We start from the raw sequence: 16,886 nt of genomic DNA on the forward strand, positions 1-16,886 counted from the left end.
GGCAAAAGCCCTTCATCAGGAATAAAGGCAGAGAGCCTGAAGCATGGAGAGATAATCTAGAGGAGGGTGGGGGTGGGGAGAAAGTAGCATAGGGTGGTTGCAGTGCGAGAGGGACTCCCTGAGATTCTTGTAGAGAGAGGAAGAAAATTTCTTCAAGGCAGGCATCCTTGCAAGAGGATTCGCAGTAGGGTTAAAATCAACTAGGTAAAAGCAATTTATGCAGATGCTGGAAACCAGATATCTGGATTAGTGGTGCTGGAAGAGCATAACAATTGGTCTTTCAGCTGTTCCTCCATGGCAGTCTCTTAGCCCACCGTGGCCTCAGCATGAACTTTTGGCCTCTAGGTGATTCTAGAGTGGTCTTCCTGCCTCGAGAACTTCAAGGTGAAGCTCGCTCTGTCTGGAGTCAGTGCCTGGTGTGGTCTGGAGTCAAGGCCTGATGTGGACTGGAGTTAGAGCCTGGCATGGACTGGAGTCAAGGCCTGGTGTGGACTAGAGTCAGAGCCTGGTGTGGACTGGAGTCAGGGCCTGGCCCTGTCTGGAGTCAGTGCCTGGCATGGACTGGAGTCAGGGCCTGGTGTGGACTGGCGTCAGAGACTGGCATGGACTGGAGTCAGGGCCTGGCCCTGTCTGGAGTCAGTGCCTGGCATGGACTGGAGGCAGGGCCTGGCACTGTCTGGAGTTAGGGCCTGGCATGGACTGGAGGCAGGGCCTGGTTCTGTCTGGAGTCAGGGCCTAGTGTGGTCTGGAGTCAAGGCCTTGCGTGGATTGAGTCAGGGCCTGGCACTGTCTGAAGTCAGGGCCTGGCACTGTCCGAAGGCAGGACCTGGTGTGGTCTGGAGTCAGGACGTGGCATAAACTGGAGTCAGGGCCTGGCATGGACTGGAGTCAGGGTCTAGTGTGAACTGGAGTTGAGACTGAGTTGATGAAAAAGCACAGCAGATCAGGCAGCATCTGAGGAGCAGAATGCTGCCTGGCCTGCTGTGCTTTTCCAGCAACACACTCTCAACTCTGATCTCCAGCATCTGCAGACCTTATTGTCTCCTGGTGTGGACTGGAGTCAGGAGCTTGGCATGCACTGGAGTTAGGGTCTGGTGCTGTCTGAAGTCAGGGGCTGGCATGGACTGGAGTTCAGGATCTGGCGTGGACTGGAGTCAGGGCCTGGCATGCTCTGGGGTCAGGGCCTGGTGCTGTCTGGAGTCAGGGGTTGGCGTGGACTGGGGTCAGGGTCTGGTGTTGTCTGGAGTCAGGGCCTGGCATGGACTGGAGTCACAGCTTGGGGTGGACTGGAGTCAGGATCTGGTATTGTCGGGAGTCAGGATCTGGTGCTATCTGGAGTCAGGGGCTGGCGTGGACCAGAGGCTGAGTGCCAACATGGACTGGGTTGGAAGGACCGTTGTTTTGAACTCTTTATTTCTCTATTTTCTTATTTATTTCTATGATCTGACTTGCTGGACTTTATTTTATTTTTTACTTTCTTTTTTTTCCCAAGAACCTGCACTGAAGTGGCTGTACCTTTGTTACCTTGCACTTACATAGAACATAGAACATTACAGCGCAGTACAGGCCCTTTGGCCCTCGATGTTGTGCCCCCCGTCATACTAATCTGAAGCCCATCCCACCTACACTATGCCTGTCCAATGACGATTTAAATGCACTTAAACTTGGTGAATCTACTACGTTGCAGGCAAAGCATTCCATACCCTTACTACTCTCTGAGTAAAGAAACTACCTCTGACATCTGTCTTATATCTATCTGCCCTCACTTTAAAGTTGTGTCCCCTTGTGTTTGCCATTCCCATATTTGGAAAAAGGCTCTCCCTGTCCACCCTCTCTAACTCTCTGATTAACTTGTATGTCTTTATTAAGTCACCTCTCAACCTTCTTCTCTCTAATGAGAACAGCCTCAAGGCCCTCAGCCTTTCCTCGTAAGACATTCCCTCCATACCAGGCAACATCCTAGTAAATCTCCTCTACACCCTTTCCAAAGCTTCCACATCCTTCTTATAATGTGGTGACCAGAACTGTACACAATACTCCAAGTGTGGTTATACCAGAGCTTTGTACAGCTGCAGCATAACCTCCTGGTTCCGGAACTCAATCCCTCTATTAATAAAGGTCAAAACAATGTATGCCTTCTTAACAACCCTGTCAATCTGGGTAGCAACTTTCAGGGATCTGTGTACATGGACACCGAGATCTCTCCGCTCATCTGCACTCCCAAGAATCTTACCATTAGCCCAGTACTTTGTATTCCAATTACTCCGTCCAAAGTGTATCACCTCACAGTTGTCCACATTAAACTCCATTTGCCACCTCTCAGCCCAGCTCTGCATCCTATCTATGTATCTCTGCAACCTACTACATCCTTCATCATATCCACAATTCCACCTACCTTAGTGTCGTCCGCAAATATACTACCCCACCCTTCTAATCCCTCATCCAGGTCATTTATAAAAATGACAAACAGCAGTGCACCCAACACCGACCCTTGTGGTACACCGCTAGTAACTGGACACCAAGATGAACATGTTCCAACCCTCTGTTGGAACAACTACAACCCTCTGTTTTCTTTCAGCAAGCCAATTACTGATCCAAACTGCTGTGTCTCCCACAATCCCATTCCTCCGCATTTTGTATAATAGCCTACTGTGGAGAACCTTATCGAATGCCTTGCTGAAATCCATATACACCACATCAACTGGTTTACTCTCATCTACCTGTAGGTGATAGACAGGCTTTGGAGAGTCAAGAGGTGAGTTACTCACCACAGTATTCTTAGCCTCTGATACGCTGTAGCAGTCACTGCATTTATATGACTGGTCCAGTTCAGTTTTTGGTTAATGGTAACCCAAGATGTTGATAGTGGAGGATTCAGTGATAGCAACACCATTGAATGTCAAGGGGCAGCTGTTAGATTGTCATGGTGATGGTCATAGCCTGGCATTTGTGTGACGTGAATGCTACTTGCCACTTGTCAGCCCAAGCCTAGATATCATTTAGATCTTGTTACTTTTGAACATGGGCAGCTTCAGTATCTGAGAAGTTGCAAATGGTGCTGAGCATTGTGCAATCATCAGCAAACATCCCTACATCTGACCTTATGATGGAGGGAAGGTCATTGATTAAGCAGCTGAATATGACTGAGCCGAGGCATACCCTGAGGAAATCTTGCTCTGAGGAAGGGTCACTGGACCTGAAATGTTAACTCTGATTTCTCTGTACAGATGCTGCCAGACCTGCTTGAGCTTTTCCAGCAATTTCTGTTTTTGTTGCTGATTTCCAACATCTGCAGTTCTTTCAGTTTATTTTACCCTCCCTGAATGTCTCTTAGACATGCTCACTAATGTTCGGAGTTATGATGTTTTCCTATTCTTTGACATTACTGGAGATAATGTGGAATGGCTAGGTTTGGGCTGAGTTTTCTATGGAACTGATGCATGACCTTTGAGAGGAATCTTGGGTGTGGAGAGAATTCTGCCCCCGAAGCTCCCAGCCTCATTCCTGATGAAGGGCTCCAGCCTGAAACGTCGATTTTCCTGCTCCCCGGATACTGCCTGACCTGCTGTGCTTTTCCAGCACCACACTCTCAACTCTGACTCTCCAGTATCTGCAGACCGCATTGTCTCCTATGGGAGGAATGGGTTAGTCTTGTCTGAATTCTAAAATTCTGCTTAATACAACAACTTCAAAGGAAGAGCACAGACAACAAAAATAATTACATTCTGACACAAGTAATACTCCATACGTACAAGTAACAAATGATCATTTATTCGAATTCAACATCACATTAGTTTCTTGCATCATATTAATGTGCAGAAAGTGAGCTTTAAAAAGTAGTAGTTTGTACAGTACATTTAAAATATCCAAATTGAAAATCTTAAAATTATAAATATATTCGTAATTTACATTCTCTTTACACTAGCCGTACTAAGGCTAACTCAAAGATTGTTATGGAGAAGAACAAAGCCCCTCAAAATACATTAAGAAGATAATATGGGCCCTAACCTTTTCTTATTTTAATGTTAAGTGTAAGGCATTGCATTCCAGATGCAATTTGATTGGTCACATATCTTGACTTTAAGCAAAACACGCATTATTTTTACAGTTAAAATACAGACAAAGTAATACAAAAGAAAAGAATTTGCTCAACTGTAACTCTATTGAAATGCCTTACAAAATAATATATACATTAACTCTTACTAATTAGCTGTTCCAATGTAATAGCATCCCATAAACACACAAAAGGCAATTGCAAAGCAAATTCACTAAAATAGATTGTCTCAAATGCAATCCTAGCAGCAGGAAGAGAATCCCAGCTGTTTTAGTGGTAACAGAGAGGGAAGCTTCCACATCCAACTTCAAGACCCCAGCAACTGCAGAAAACTAAATAAAAATTATGGTCCTATGGGAGCTTGACCCCACCCATTCAGGCCGTTTCAATTGTTCCAATTTGAAAGAAAACCCCAAGGTCTCACAAGCTGTTTACTTTCTTGGCTTTGAGCAGACCACTCTTCGTCTCAACCTCTTCATACACAAAACAGACAAAATACACCTCTAAAAACCACAGAGACATTACACAATCTATAATGAACGGTAGAGAAATAAGTGTGTCTCCGGGGCCTGATGGTCTACATCACAGGGTACTGAAGGAGGTGGCTCTAGAAATCGTGGCTGCGTTGGTGATTATTTTCCAGAGTTCGATAGATTCAGGATCAGTTCCTGCGGATTGGAGGGTGGCTAATGTTGTACCACTTTTTAAGAAAGGAACGAGAGAGAAAGCAGGAAATTATAGACCAGTTAGTCGGACCTCAGTGGTGGGAAAGATGCTGGAGTCAATTATAAAGGATGAAATTACGACACATCTGGATAGCAGTAACAGGATAGTTCAGAGTCAGCATGGTTTTATGAAGGGGAAATCATGCTGGACTAATCTTCTGGAATTTTTTGAGGATGTAACTCTGAAGATGGACAAGGGAGATCCAGTAGATGTAGTATACTTGGACTTTCAGAAAGCCTTTGATAAAGTCCCACATAGGAGGTTAGTGAGTAAAATTAGGGTGCATGGTATTAGGGGTAAAATACTGACTTGGATTGAAAATTGGTTGGCTGACAGGAAACAAAGAGTAGTGATAAATGGCTCCCTTTCAGAATGGCAGGCGGTGACCGGTGGGGTACTGCAGGGATCAGTGCTGGAACCGCAGCGTTTTACAATATATATTAATGATATAGAAGATGGTATTAATAGTAACATTAGCAAATTTGCTGATGATATAAAGCTGTGTGGCAGGGTGAAATGTGAGGAGGATGTTAGGAGATTACAGGGTGACCTGGACAGGTTAGGTGAGTGGACGGATGCATGGCAGATGCAGTTTAATGTGGATAAATGTGTGGTTATCCACTTTGGTGGCAAGAACAGGAAGGCAGATTACTACCTAAATTGAGTCAAGTTAGGTAAAGGGGCAGTACAAAGAGATCTGGGTGTTCTTGTACACCAGTCAATTAAGGCAAGCATGCAGGTACAGCAGGTAGTGAAGAAAGCTAATAGCATGCTGGCCTTCATAACAAGAGGGATTGAGTATAGAAGCAAAGAGGTTCCTCTGCAGCTGTACAGGGCCCTGGTGAGACCACACCTGGAATATTGTGTGCAGTTCTGGTCTCCAAATTTAAGGAAAGAAATTCTGTCTATTGAGGGAGTGTAGCGTAGTTCACGAGGTCAATTCCTGGAATGGTGGGACTATCTTATGTTGAAAGATTGGAGCGACTGGGCTTGTATACCCTTGAATTTAGAAGACTGAGAGTGGATCTGATTGAGACATATAAGCTTATTAAAGGATTGGACACTCTGGAGGCAGCAAACTTGTTTCTGCTGATGGGTGAGTCCCAAACCAGAGGACACGGCTTAAAAATAAGGGATAGGCCATTTAGGACAGAGATGAGGAGAAACATCTTCACCCAGAGAGTGGTGGGTGTGTGGAATGCCCTACCCCAGAAGGCAGTGGAGGCCCAGTCTCTGGATTCGTTTAAGAAAGAGTTGGATAAAGCTCTCAAGGATAGTGGAATCAAGGGTTATGGGGATAAGGCAGGAACAGGATACTGATTGAGGATGATCAGCCATGACCATAGTGAATGGTGGTGCACGCTCGAAGGGTAGAATGGCCTACTCCTGCACCTATTGTCTATTGTCTATTGTGGTTGGATGTAGAGATATGGCCATCTGTTCTCTTGAAAAAAAGTGAAGGTGAGGGGAAAGGGTTAGAGTTACACAGATAGCCACCAAGAAATCAAACTGGGAATTTAGAAGAAATGTATTTACTTGGAGAATGGTGTAATGTAGAGTTGAACAACACAGAGGGTTGTTGGAATAAATAGTATTAAATGTTTTTAAGAGGACACTAGTGAAGCAAATGAAGAAGAGAGGCTATGCTGATAAAGATAGTTGTCAGAAGTAGAGCAAAAGTGCTGACATTGATTGATTGTCCAAATAACTTGATGTTGTTGTGCTGAATATCCTACATAATCATCAATTGTTTGACAATGAAAACTGACACACGTGTCCTCCACCTGCACAATGCTTTCCAAGATTGTGGAGAGGTGGGGTTATCCTGGAACTAATATCATCGGATGAGTAATCTCGAATCCCAGTCTAATGTTTTTAGAACATGGGCTCAAATCCCACCATAGCAGATGGTGAAATGGTCAAAGAGCCAATCAGAAGTGTGGTCAGAATTTATGATTTTCTGATTTCCCCCAGTATCAATGTTAGTACTTTTTTGCCTGTGCAGCAAATTACAGATTGACATGTAAATTCTGAATCAGCCAGTGGCCAGGTGTGGAATTGCATTAGCTCAAAAAGGACCTTTTGATATTTTGTCAACATCACCTTTCACCTGTGATCGTAGTCATCTAGTCCTAGTTTCGAGGGCACGGTTAATGACAGTGATAAGTCACACCCAGGGCTTCACATGAATTACTATTTAGAAACCATGAACCACAAGATCATAGAAATAAAATTGGACAGCTTCTGTGTCAGGCAATTAAGTGTTCAGTTTTACACATGAAGAGCAAAATGAGAAAACCAACCTTATTTCTGTCTTCAGATGGAGAAAATCTCAGGAATTATAGAATCCCTACAATACAGAAGCAGGCCATTCAGCCCATACTGACCCTCTGAAGAGCATCCCATCCAGACTCATTCCCCTACCCCTGCGTTTCCCATGGTTAATCCACCCAGCCTACACATCCTTGGACAGTATAGGTAATTTCCCATGGCCAATCCACTCTAACCTACTCATCTTTGGACAGTGGGAGGAAACCAGAGCCCCCGGATGAAACCCACACAGACACGGGGAGAATGTACAAACTCCACATAGACAGTCATCCATAGGTGGAATCAAATCCCATTTCTGGCGCTGTGAGACAGCACTGCTAACCACTGAGCCACCGTGCTGCCCAGTTCAAAGCTGGAATCATGGAGCCAGTAGTGGCGATCGAGGTTTTGTTGTGTAGTTACACGAGACTAGATTTTAACCTGTTTTACATTCCCTCAGTATCTGTCCAATACCTGACATCAAATGGATCTGCAAAGTCTCTCACTCAGTTTAGAGCCTGAGATATTTGTGGGGATCAAGGAAATTGTTTTTTGGAAGTCAGAACTTCCGAAGGAATTCCCATGGCAGCCAATGCATCAGAGCATCTCAGAGTTCAAGGTGAATCATTAGCCTTGATAATCCAGAGGTCAGAAGATTTGGCCCAATGTGTATTTTCCTTTCAAACAAGGAGTGATCCTATCAGAGTCACTATATTTGCTGAGGAGGTAAGGAGGAGGGCACAGTTTACCGGAAAAACAAACATTGCTGGAATAAATCAGCAGGTCTGGCAGCATCAATGGAGAGAAAGCAGAGTTAACTTTCTGGGTCCCGTGACCCTTCTTCAGAACTGACTGTAGCTTGGGCAAGTTTGGTATATATGCTGAAGATGGGTGGGGTAAGCAATAGATGGAGGTGGAGCCCAGAGAAAGTATTGTTTGTTCCAGGCAAATGCTCACCATTGGCAAGCTCACTATTTATTGCTCATTCCCAAATAGCTTTGAGAAAGTAGTAGTGAGCCACATTCTTGAACTGCTGCAATCTGTGTGCTGAAGATAGTTCCGAGAATTCCTACTGTGTGGAATCAGGCCCTTTGGCCCACCAAGTCCACACTGACCCTTTGAAGGGCATCCCGCCGCCCCCTACCTTATCGCTGGAATCCTGCTTTTCCCATGGCTAATCCACCTAGTCGACACCTCCCTGAACACTGTGGCAATTTAGTATGGTCAATCCACCTAACCTGCACTTCTTTGAACTGTGGGAGGAACTCCACACAAACATGGGGAGAATGCGCAAATTCCACACAAATGAAGGAGCAGTGCTTCCAAATAAACCTGTTGGACCATAACCTGGTGTTGTGCAATTTTTACCTTTGTCCACCCCCAGTCCAACACCAGCTCCTCGACATCATGTCCACACAGTCACCCAGGGATGGAATTGAACCCAGATCACTGCCACTGTGAGGCAGCAGTGCTAACCACTGAGCCACCATGCCACACTTCCTGTGGTGCAGTGGCTTTTCCAAGATTTTGATTGGCCAGGAAGGTGAATTCAAATATGTGCACCACGTTGAGAAGCCATGTGACTTGAGGAGGAATCGGGGAGGGGTGATCTTGGACGTAGTCTTGACATTCCAGGTGCTGGAGGTTATGAGTCCAGGATAGGGGAAATAATGAAGACTCAATGAGGCATTTAAAGTTCAGTGTGGATCGTTAACACGCCACCCACAATGTGTCAACAGTGGATTATTTAAATAAATGATGTGATTTTAACCCCATCCATGCCAACCTGCTGATGCAAGGCCAATGTATTGTGATACCTTAAAGGGCACCTGAAATTCATGAAAATATTTGCATGAGGGATAGGGTCGAAGTGGAGAAAGAAAATGGTAACATAAGGAAGGTCCTAAAAATGAAGTCGAAGAACTGCAAGGGAAAATTCCAATTTGTAATGGTTTATGAGCGACTGGACTATGATTCAGAAACCCCAGCAATGGTGTGGCAAACTGCAATACTTGTTTCATGTGGCATTCACAGAGAATAGGCAAAGATTCCAGTTCATAAAGACGTAGATACATCCTCTGTGATGTTAGCCCTTTTAAAGCTCAGCATCAGGCACTGGGGTCCCTTTGATTTGGTGCAGGCTTGTTTCAAGCACTCGGCAATGCTAACTGGAACATAGTGGAAAGGTACAGTGGGCCATTGGCTTCTAAGAAGGAGATGATGAGGAGCTGGCATTGAGTATGTTTTTTTCCTGTGGTCAGTTGCAATAGCAAATGTATGGAAATTAATCATCGAATTATATAATACAGATGAGGCCCATCTGCCCATTGAGTCTGCACCAACAACAAGAAATTATTTGAAATCTACACCAGTCCTGAATCAGGGCCCTAGTTAAAAACACCCTAGTGTTGCAAGTCTTGGTCCACAACTGGGCATCTAATTCTGTTAGTATACACAAAGAAACATTTTAACTTCGAAAAAAGGAGCAACAGTGGACCATTCAGCCTTCCCCACCATTCAATACACTGATGGCTGATCATCCAACTCAGTATCCTGTTTCTGCTGTCTCCCTATACCCTCTGATCCCTTTAGCCCTAAGAAATATATGAAACTTGTTCTTGAAAATATTCTAGTGTTTTGGGCCCACCCCTTTTTTGTGGCAGAGAATTCCACAGACTTACTACTCTCTGGATGAAGAAATTTCTCCTCATTCTGCTCCTAAATGACGAACGCTGTATCCTTAAATTGCGAAGTTGGTTTCTGATTTCTGTGTCTGTCGTTCCTGCACAGACAATGCATGTACCAAGAAGGAAAGTTTTCAGCATGACTGCTTCTCTGTGTCACTGCCTTTACAATAGTTATTCGTTGTAAATTAATCATTGCTTCGTGTTGTTTCCGCTTTACCACAAAACCCTTTAAAATTGCAAATTGAATTTGTATTTCAGAATGTACTTCCACACAGTCTTGTTCCTTTTTAAAAAATATTGTCCATCTTTCAGCTTTGAGGAAGAGTTTGTAAGTTTATTGTGTGATCTGGGAAAGTAATCCCTGCTTTGTGATTTGGTTCCATTTTTGTATAACATTTATGTGCGTCTTTGGGTGACTTCATTTGATTTGATTTATTATCGTCACACACAGAAGTACAGTGAAAAGTATTGCTCTGTGCGGTCTTTAGGCAGAACATGCTAAACATTAGTACATTAGGGTAATAGAACAGAATACAGAATACAGTGTCTCAGCTACAGAGAAGATTCAGAGAGATCAACTTTAGTAGTTGCAATATTTTAACTAATATGTTGGTAGTAAATAATTTCTTGTTTCTGATTTCCAGCATCTGCAGTTCTTCTGATTTTCTGTTTAATATTTGACAGGTCCATTCAAACGTCTGATAACAGCAGGGAAGAAGCTGTTCTTGAATCTACTTCTAATTTAGATTAGATTACCTACAATATGGAAACAGGTTCTTCAGCCCAGCAAGTCACACTGGCTCTCTGAAGAGTAACCCACACAGACCCATTCCCCTACCCTATATTTAACACTGACTAATGCACCAAACACTATGGACAATGGGCCAGGTGCTTGCAGGTGGGACTAGATTGGGTTGGGATATCTGGTCGGCATGGACAGGTTGGACTGAAGGGTCTGTTTCCATGCTGTACATCTCTATGACTCTATGACTCTATGACAATTTAGCATGGCCAACTCACCTAACCTGCACATAGAGTCATAGAGATGTACAGCATGGAAACAGACCCTTCAGTCCAACCTATCCATGCCGACCAGATATCCCAACCTAATCTAGTCCCACCTGCCAGCACCCGGCCCATATCCCTCCAAACCCTTCATATTCATATACCCATCCAATGCCTCTTAAGAGTGTGGGAGGAAATAGGAGTACCCAGAGGAAACACATGCCAACATATGGAGAATATGCAAACTCCACGTAGACAATAGCTCGAGGTAGGAATCGAACCCAGATCCCTGGCGGTGTGAGGTAACAGTGCTAGCCACTGTGCCACCCTTGTGAGTAACTGTGGTCCCACTTGGATATGTATCTGCAAAACTCCTTCCTTTACATTAAAATACATGAGGTGGAGGTGTTGGAGTGGGGTGGACAAAGTCAGAAATCACACAACAGCTCATAGTTCAGCAGGTTTATTTGAATTCACAAGCTTTTGGAGCACTACTCCTGACAAAGGAGCAACACTCCAAAAGCTTATGATTTCAAATAAACCTGTTGGACTATAACCTGGTGTCATGTGCTTTCTGACTTTCTACACTAAAATGCATTCTACACAGTAACGTGAGGACACCTTTGTGTCTTCCTTCTCTCTTTGAATCGAGTCCCTGACTCCAGATGTCACTGTTTGGTCATTGTATACATCACTCTGTCATGACTCCACAATCCCTGGTCACAATTATGTCGTATTTTGTTTTAAATGTAATCTATCCAGGAGATAAAGGAAAGTCACAATGCACATGATGAAAATTCAGGGAATTATAGGAAAATATTAACTTTCATTGAAGAGCGGCGCAGTGGATGTTGTATTAAATTATAAATTTCATTCAGGTTATATTTTGAGGAAGAGAATTATTTTGCAAAATGACAGCAGTGTGGCAATTTGGGTTATACAGAAAAAAAATGCTTTTTGAGCAATATTTAAGTTATGCACTAACAATTAATTAATCTAAGAACTTTCAGATGAAAAAAAGACCAACAGTATCGAGACAAAAACTGGAAGATTTGCAGATGCTGAAAATCTGAAATAAAAATGGAAATTGCTGGAAAATCTCAGCAGGTCTGACAGCATCTGCCGAGATTAGTCATTTCAGATCCATTTTGTGACAGAGTTCTTAAGAACATGAAACGTTAGCTCTGATTTGTCTCCATAGATATTGTGGATGGCACAGTAGTTATGGCTGCTGCCTCACAGCAGTAGGGAGCTGGGTTTGATTCCCACATCAGGCGACTATCTCTGAAGAGTTTGCATATTCTCTCTGTGTCTGTGTGGGCTTCTTCTGAGTGCTCCAGTTTCCTCTCACAGTCCAAAGATGTGCAGGTTAGGTGAATTGGCCATGAGAAATTGCCCGTAGTGTTCAGGGATATGTAGATTAGGTGCATTAATCAGAGGAAATGTAAAGCAATGGGTCTGGGTGGGATACTCCTTGGAGGGTTGGTGTAAACTTGTGATTCTAAGGGCCTATTTCATCATTGTAGGGATTCTATGATGATACTGCCAGACTTACTGAGATTTTCGAGCAATTTCTGTTTTTGTTTCCAATATCTATCTACTTTGCCTTTTATAATCTTGCTGCTACTATTGATGAAAACATTAATGCATTGAAACTCTACATCAGTCTCAGACATGTCATGAGGAAAACCTCATCGATAACTTCAATAACTTCAGAACCTGATGTTATCCTTCTGTGTTTATACCCACCACACACTCAATCCTGTTATGACATGGGTTGCTTTAAGCACAGTCACCCATTCTCACAGAATCCGAGGCCCATTATCACATTATACGGGTTGCATTCTAACACACTTTCTCACACTTAGCACGAATTATCTTATTCAGTATTTCTTCTGTCCTGGCCTGCTACCTGCTCGTTTACCTATCACATTTATATCGCTCCCTCTCTCTCTCTGGGTTCTACCCCACCTATGTGCTCAACTCTCCTCTCACCAAGCCCCCACTTCCGCTGCAGCAGAAATAGCAGCTTTTCCTAACAATTCTCATGAAGAGTCAGTGAACTGGATACGCTAAATCTGCTTTCGTGCCACAGGTGCTGCCAGACCTGCTGTGTTTCAACAGCAATTTCTGTTTGTGCATGTGAGGAAAACTAGTGTGATGAGAAAGTTTATGATTTGATTTATTTACAGAATTATCGGGTCTCAGCATTTGTTTAACCCAGTCGACCTGATGGAACTTTCCTCGTTCTGATTGGTTACCTCAGACTTTCTTAAGAAGATGCTTCTCAGCCTGCTGAAAAACTGCTCCCTGAACTTATCCCCCAACATGAAGTAGAAAATGGGGTTTGTAATGGAGTTGAGGAAAGCTATGGGCCTTGTGATAGCGTACAGAGCCTTTACAGCTAATTTGCTGCACTCTGACATGGTGCTGTTCTCCACTCGGGAAGCAATACGAACATTGCGCATTATGTGATAAGGAGTAAAGAATATCAAGAAAATGACAATGGCCAATATGACCAAGGTAAGTGGCTTTTCCACCTGAACCTTGGTGTGTTGTTGCATTATTTTCTTAAGGCTGCGTGCAGTTTGTATATAGGAGAAAAGCATGACACAGAGTGGTAAGAGGTAACCAGAAACTGTGAGGCACATGCTGTAAATCAGACTCTGAGAGGAATTTCCTGAGCTGGCATAATCCAAACACTGGAAGGAGGACTTATTATCTGTGGTGTTGATTGTGTGAACATCAATAAAAATGAAGAGAGGCACCAACTCCAGTGTTACAAAAACCCAAATGCTGAGACAGATTACAACAGCGTTCCACTTTTTCTGAAAACAGTGAAGCTTCACTGGACTCACCACCAGCAGGTACCGATCGATGCTGATGCAGGTGAGAAACAAGATGCTGATGTACATGTTCGCGTGTAGGATGTATCTATTTAATGTACACATGAGATGACCAAAAACCCACTTGTTGCCTTTGGCGTAGTAGACGACGAGCATGGGAAGGGTGCAAATAAAAGTCAGGTCGGTGACGGAAAGATTGAAAAGGTAGATGTTGCTGCACTTCCAGTCCTTCAGACAGAATAAGTAGCCCCATATCACAGAAAGGTTGCCAACCAGTCCTAAAAGGAACTCTATTGCATACATGGTTGGAAGGTAATACTTCTCCAGCTGAGGATTGATGTCCAAACATGTGTGATTCATTTCCCAGAAACTGAAAAACAAACACAGGTAACACAATAGGGGCACGGCAAAAAAGACCATTTTACAGTTTTAGAGAAATATATTGCCTGTAAAAATATGTTGAATTATGATCATAATTTCTTTTCTTTTCTCATTGTGCAATCGTTTCACTGTCTCCGGAGATAATTTGCTCCTCATTATTCACTTGACAAATTCGTGATAGAGAGCAGAACAACAATGAAAAATCACTTCCATTCACAACTGGCTTATCCAACTTAGAGCTGAAAAATGTGTTGCTGGAAAAGCGCAGCAGGTCAGGCAGCATCCAAGGAGCAGGAGAATCGATGTTTCGGGCATAAGCCCTTCTTCAGGAATGAGGAAGGTGTGCCAAGCAGGCTAAGATAAAAGGTAGGGAGGAGGGACTTGGGGGAGGGGCGTTGCGAATGCGATAGGTGGAAGGAGGTTAAGGTGAGGGTGATAGGCCGGAGAGGGGGTGGGACCGGAAAGGTCGGGAAGAAGATTGCAGGTCAAGAAGGCGGTGCTGAGTCCGAGGGTTGGGTCTGAGATAAGGTGGGGGGAGGGGAAATGAGGAAACTGGAGAAATCTGCATTCATCCCTTGTGGTTGGAGGGTTCCTAGGCAGAAGATGAGGCGCTCTTCCTCCAGGCATCGTGTTGCCATGGTCTGGCGATAGAGGAGGCCAAGGACCGGCATGTCCTTGGCGGAGTGGGAGGGGGAGTTAAAGTGTTCAGCCACGGGGTGGTTGAGTTGGTTGGTGCGGATGTCCCAGAGGTGTTCTCTGAAACGTTCCGCAAGTAGACGACCTGTCTCCCCAATGTAGAAGAGGCCACATCGGGTGCAGTGGGTGCAGTAAATGATGTGTGTGGAGGTGCAGATGAATTTGTGATGGATATGGAAGGATCCCTTGGGGCCTTGGAGGGAAGTGAGGGGGGAGGTGTGGGCGCAAGTTTTGCATTTCTTGTACTTACCCCCACATTCCGGATTCCTCAACCGTTCCAGTATCTTCAAGAAAGTGCAACTTTTTCACTCAGAGGGTGGTGTGTTTATGGAATGAGCTGCCAGAGGAAGTGGTGGAGGCTGGTACAAGGTGGGTATATGAATAGGAAGGGTTTAGAGTGATATGGGCCAAATGCTGACAAATGATTAATTTAGGATATCTGGTCGGTATGGATGAGTTGGACTGAAGGATCTACAGGGTGGTTGTTATTATTTGCAGAGGTTGTTAAAGATGGAAAAATACCAATGTGCCAGAAATTTGTCATGATTCTGCTAACTTTAGGATTTAATTTGTGCACATTTTGAAGTCACACACTCAAAATTCCCATTGGACAGGCCAGGAAGTAGACACAGGTAGCCTTTATATCAACAGGCTTCAAGTATAATACTGAGACTTTCATTGCTGTGTTTAATCAGGGCTTTGGTGAGGCCACACTTGTGTATAGTTTTGCTGTCTATACCTCAGGAAGGATAGGCTTTAGAGGGGTTGTAGCAATTACTGACGGAATGATTCCTTCACTGAAATTCATCTTCCTGGTGTCTGTCCATTTGGCCAACTTGCTCAGCATCATCTTCACAATTTGTTCATGTCCTAAGCTTGGTATTGTCTGAAATTTAGAGGTTTCTTCCTCAACACCTATCTCCAAACTGTTTATACAAATCAGTAAAATCAAGGATCCCAACACCGATCCCTGAGGAGCATCATTTTCAACTCCAATCTAAGAAATGCCTCTCTGCTTCCTATCTTTTAGTCAACCTCTCATCCATGCTGCCAATGACCCATCAATCCCAAATATTTTTAATTTGCAACTGACTTGCCATAGAACATAGAACATAGAACATAGAACAGTACAGCACAGAACAGGCCCTTCAGCCCACGATGTTGTGCCCACCATTGATCCTCATGTGTGCACCCTCAAATGTCTGTGACTATATGCATGTCCAGGAGTCTCTTAAATGTCCCCAATGACCCTGCCTCCACAACTGCTGCTGGCAACGCATTCCATGCTCTCACAACTCTCTGTAAAGAACCCGCCTCTGACATCCCCTCTATACTTTCCTCCAACCAGCTTAAAACTATGACCCCTCGTGTTGGTCATTTCTGCCCTGGGAAATAGTCTCTGGCTATCGACTCTATCTATGCCTCTCATTATCTTATATACCTCAATTAGGTCCCCTCTCCTCCTCCTTTTCTCCAATGAAAAAAGTCCGAGCTCAGTCAACCTCTCCTCATAAGATAAGCCCTCCAGTCCAGGCAGCATCCTGGTAAACCTCCTCTGAGCCCTCTCCAAAGTATCCACATCTTTCTTATAATAGGGCGACCAGAACTGGACACAGTATTCCAAGTGCGGTCTAACCAAAGTTTTATAGAGCTGCAACAAGATCTCACGACTCTTAAACTCAATCCCCCTGTTAATGAAAGCCAAAACACCATATGCTTTCTTAACAACCCTGTCCACTTGGGTGGCCATTTTAAGGGATCTATGTACCTGAACACCAAGATCCATCTGTTCCTCCACACTGCCAAGAATCCTATCCTTAATCCTGTACTCAGCTTTCAAATTCGACCTTCCAAAATGCATCACCTCGCATTTATCCAGGTTGAACTCCATCTGCCATATAGTACTGTATCAAATGGTTTCTGAAAATTCAAATGTACAGCATCCAAAGCTCTACCCTCACCCAGTGCCTGTGTTCTCATCAAAGAACTCAATTAATTTTTTAAGAAATGACCTATCCTTGAGAAAACTGTTTTGACTGTCTGATATTAACCTATTTTTCTTTATCCTGTATTATGGCCTCCACCAGTTTTCTCACTATTGATGTCAAACTGACAGGTCTGTAGTATCCTGAATTATCCCTTGCCCTTTTCCTAAATAATGGCATTGCATTTGCAACCCTC

At 43.9% G+C, this 16,886-nt stretch overlaps 1 protein-coding gene across 1 annotated transcript; it reads right to left on the bottom strand.

Moving 5' to 3' along the window:
- Positions 1-12,986: 12,986 nt before the first annotated feature.
- On the bottom strand, positions 12,987-13,988 carry LOC140478467 (succinate receptor 1-like). Its single transcript, XM_072571726.1, has one exon. The coding sequence runs from the start codon at positions 13,986-13,988 to the stop codon at positions 12,987-12,989; it is 1,002 nt and encodes a 333-aa protein (XP_072427827.1).
- Between the last annotated feature and the right edge of the window lie 2,898 nt (positions 13,989-16,886).

This window comes from Chiloscyllium punctatum, chromosome 6, assembly GCF_047496795.1.
Source record: "Chiloscyllium punctatum isolate Juve2018m chromosome 6, sChiPun1.3, whole genome shotgun sequence".
In the NCBI taxonomy this organism is placed as follows: domain Eukaryota; kingdom Metazoa; phylum Chordata; class Chondrichthyes; order Orectolobiformes; family Hemiscylliidae; genus Chiloscyllium; species Chiloscyllium punctatum.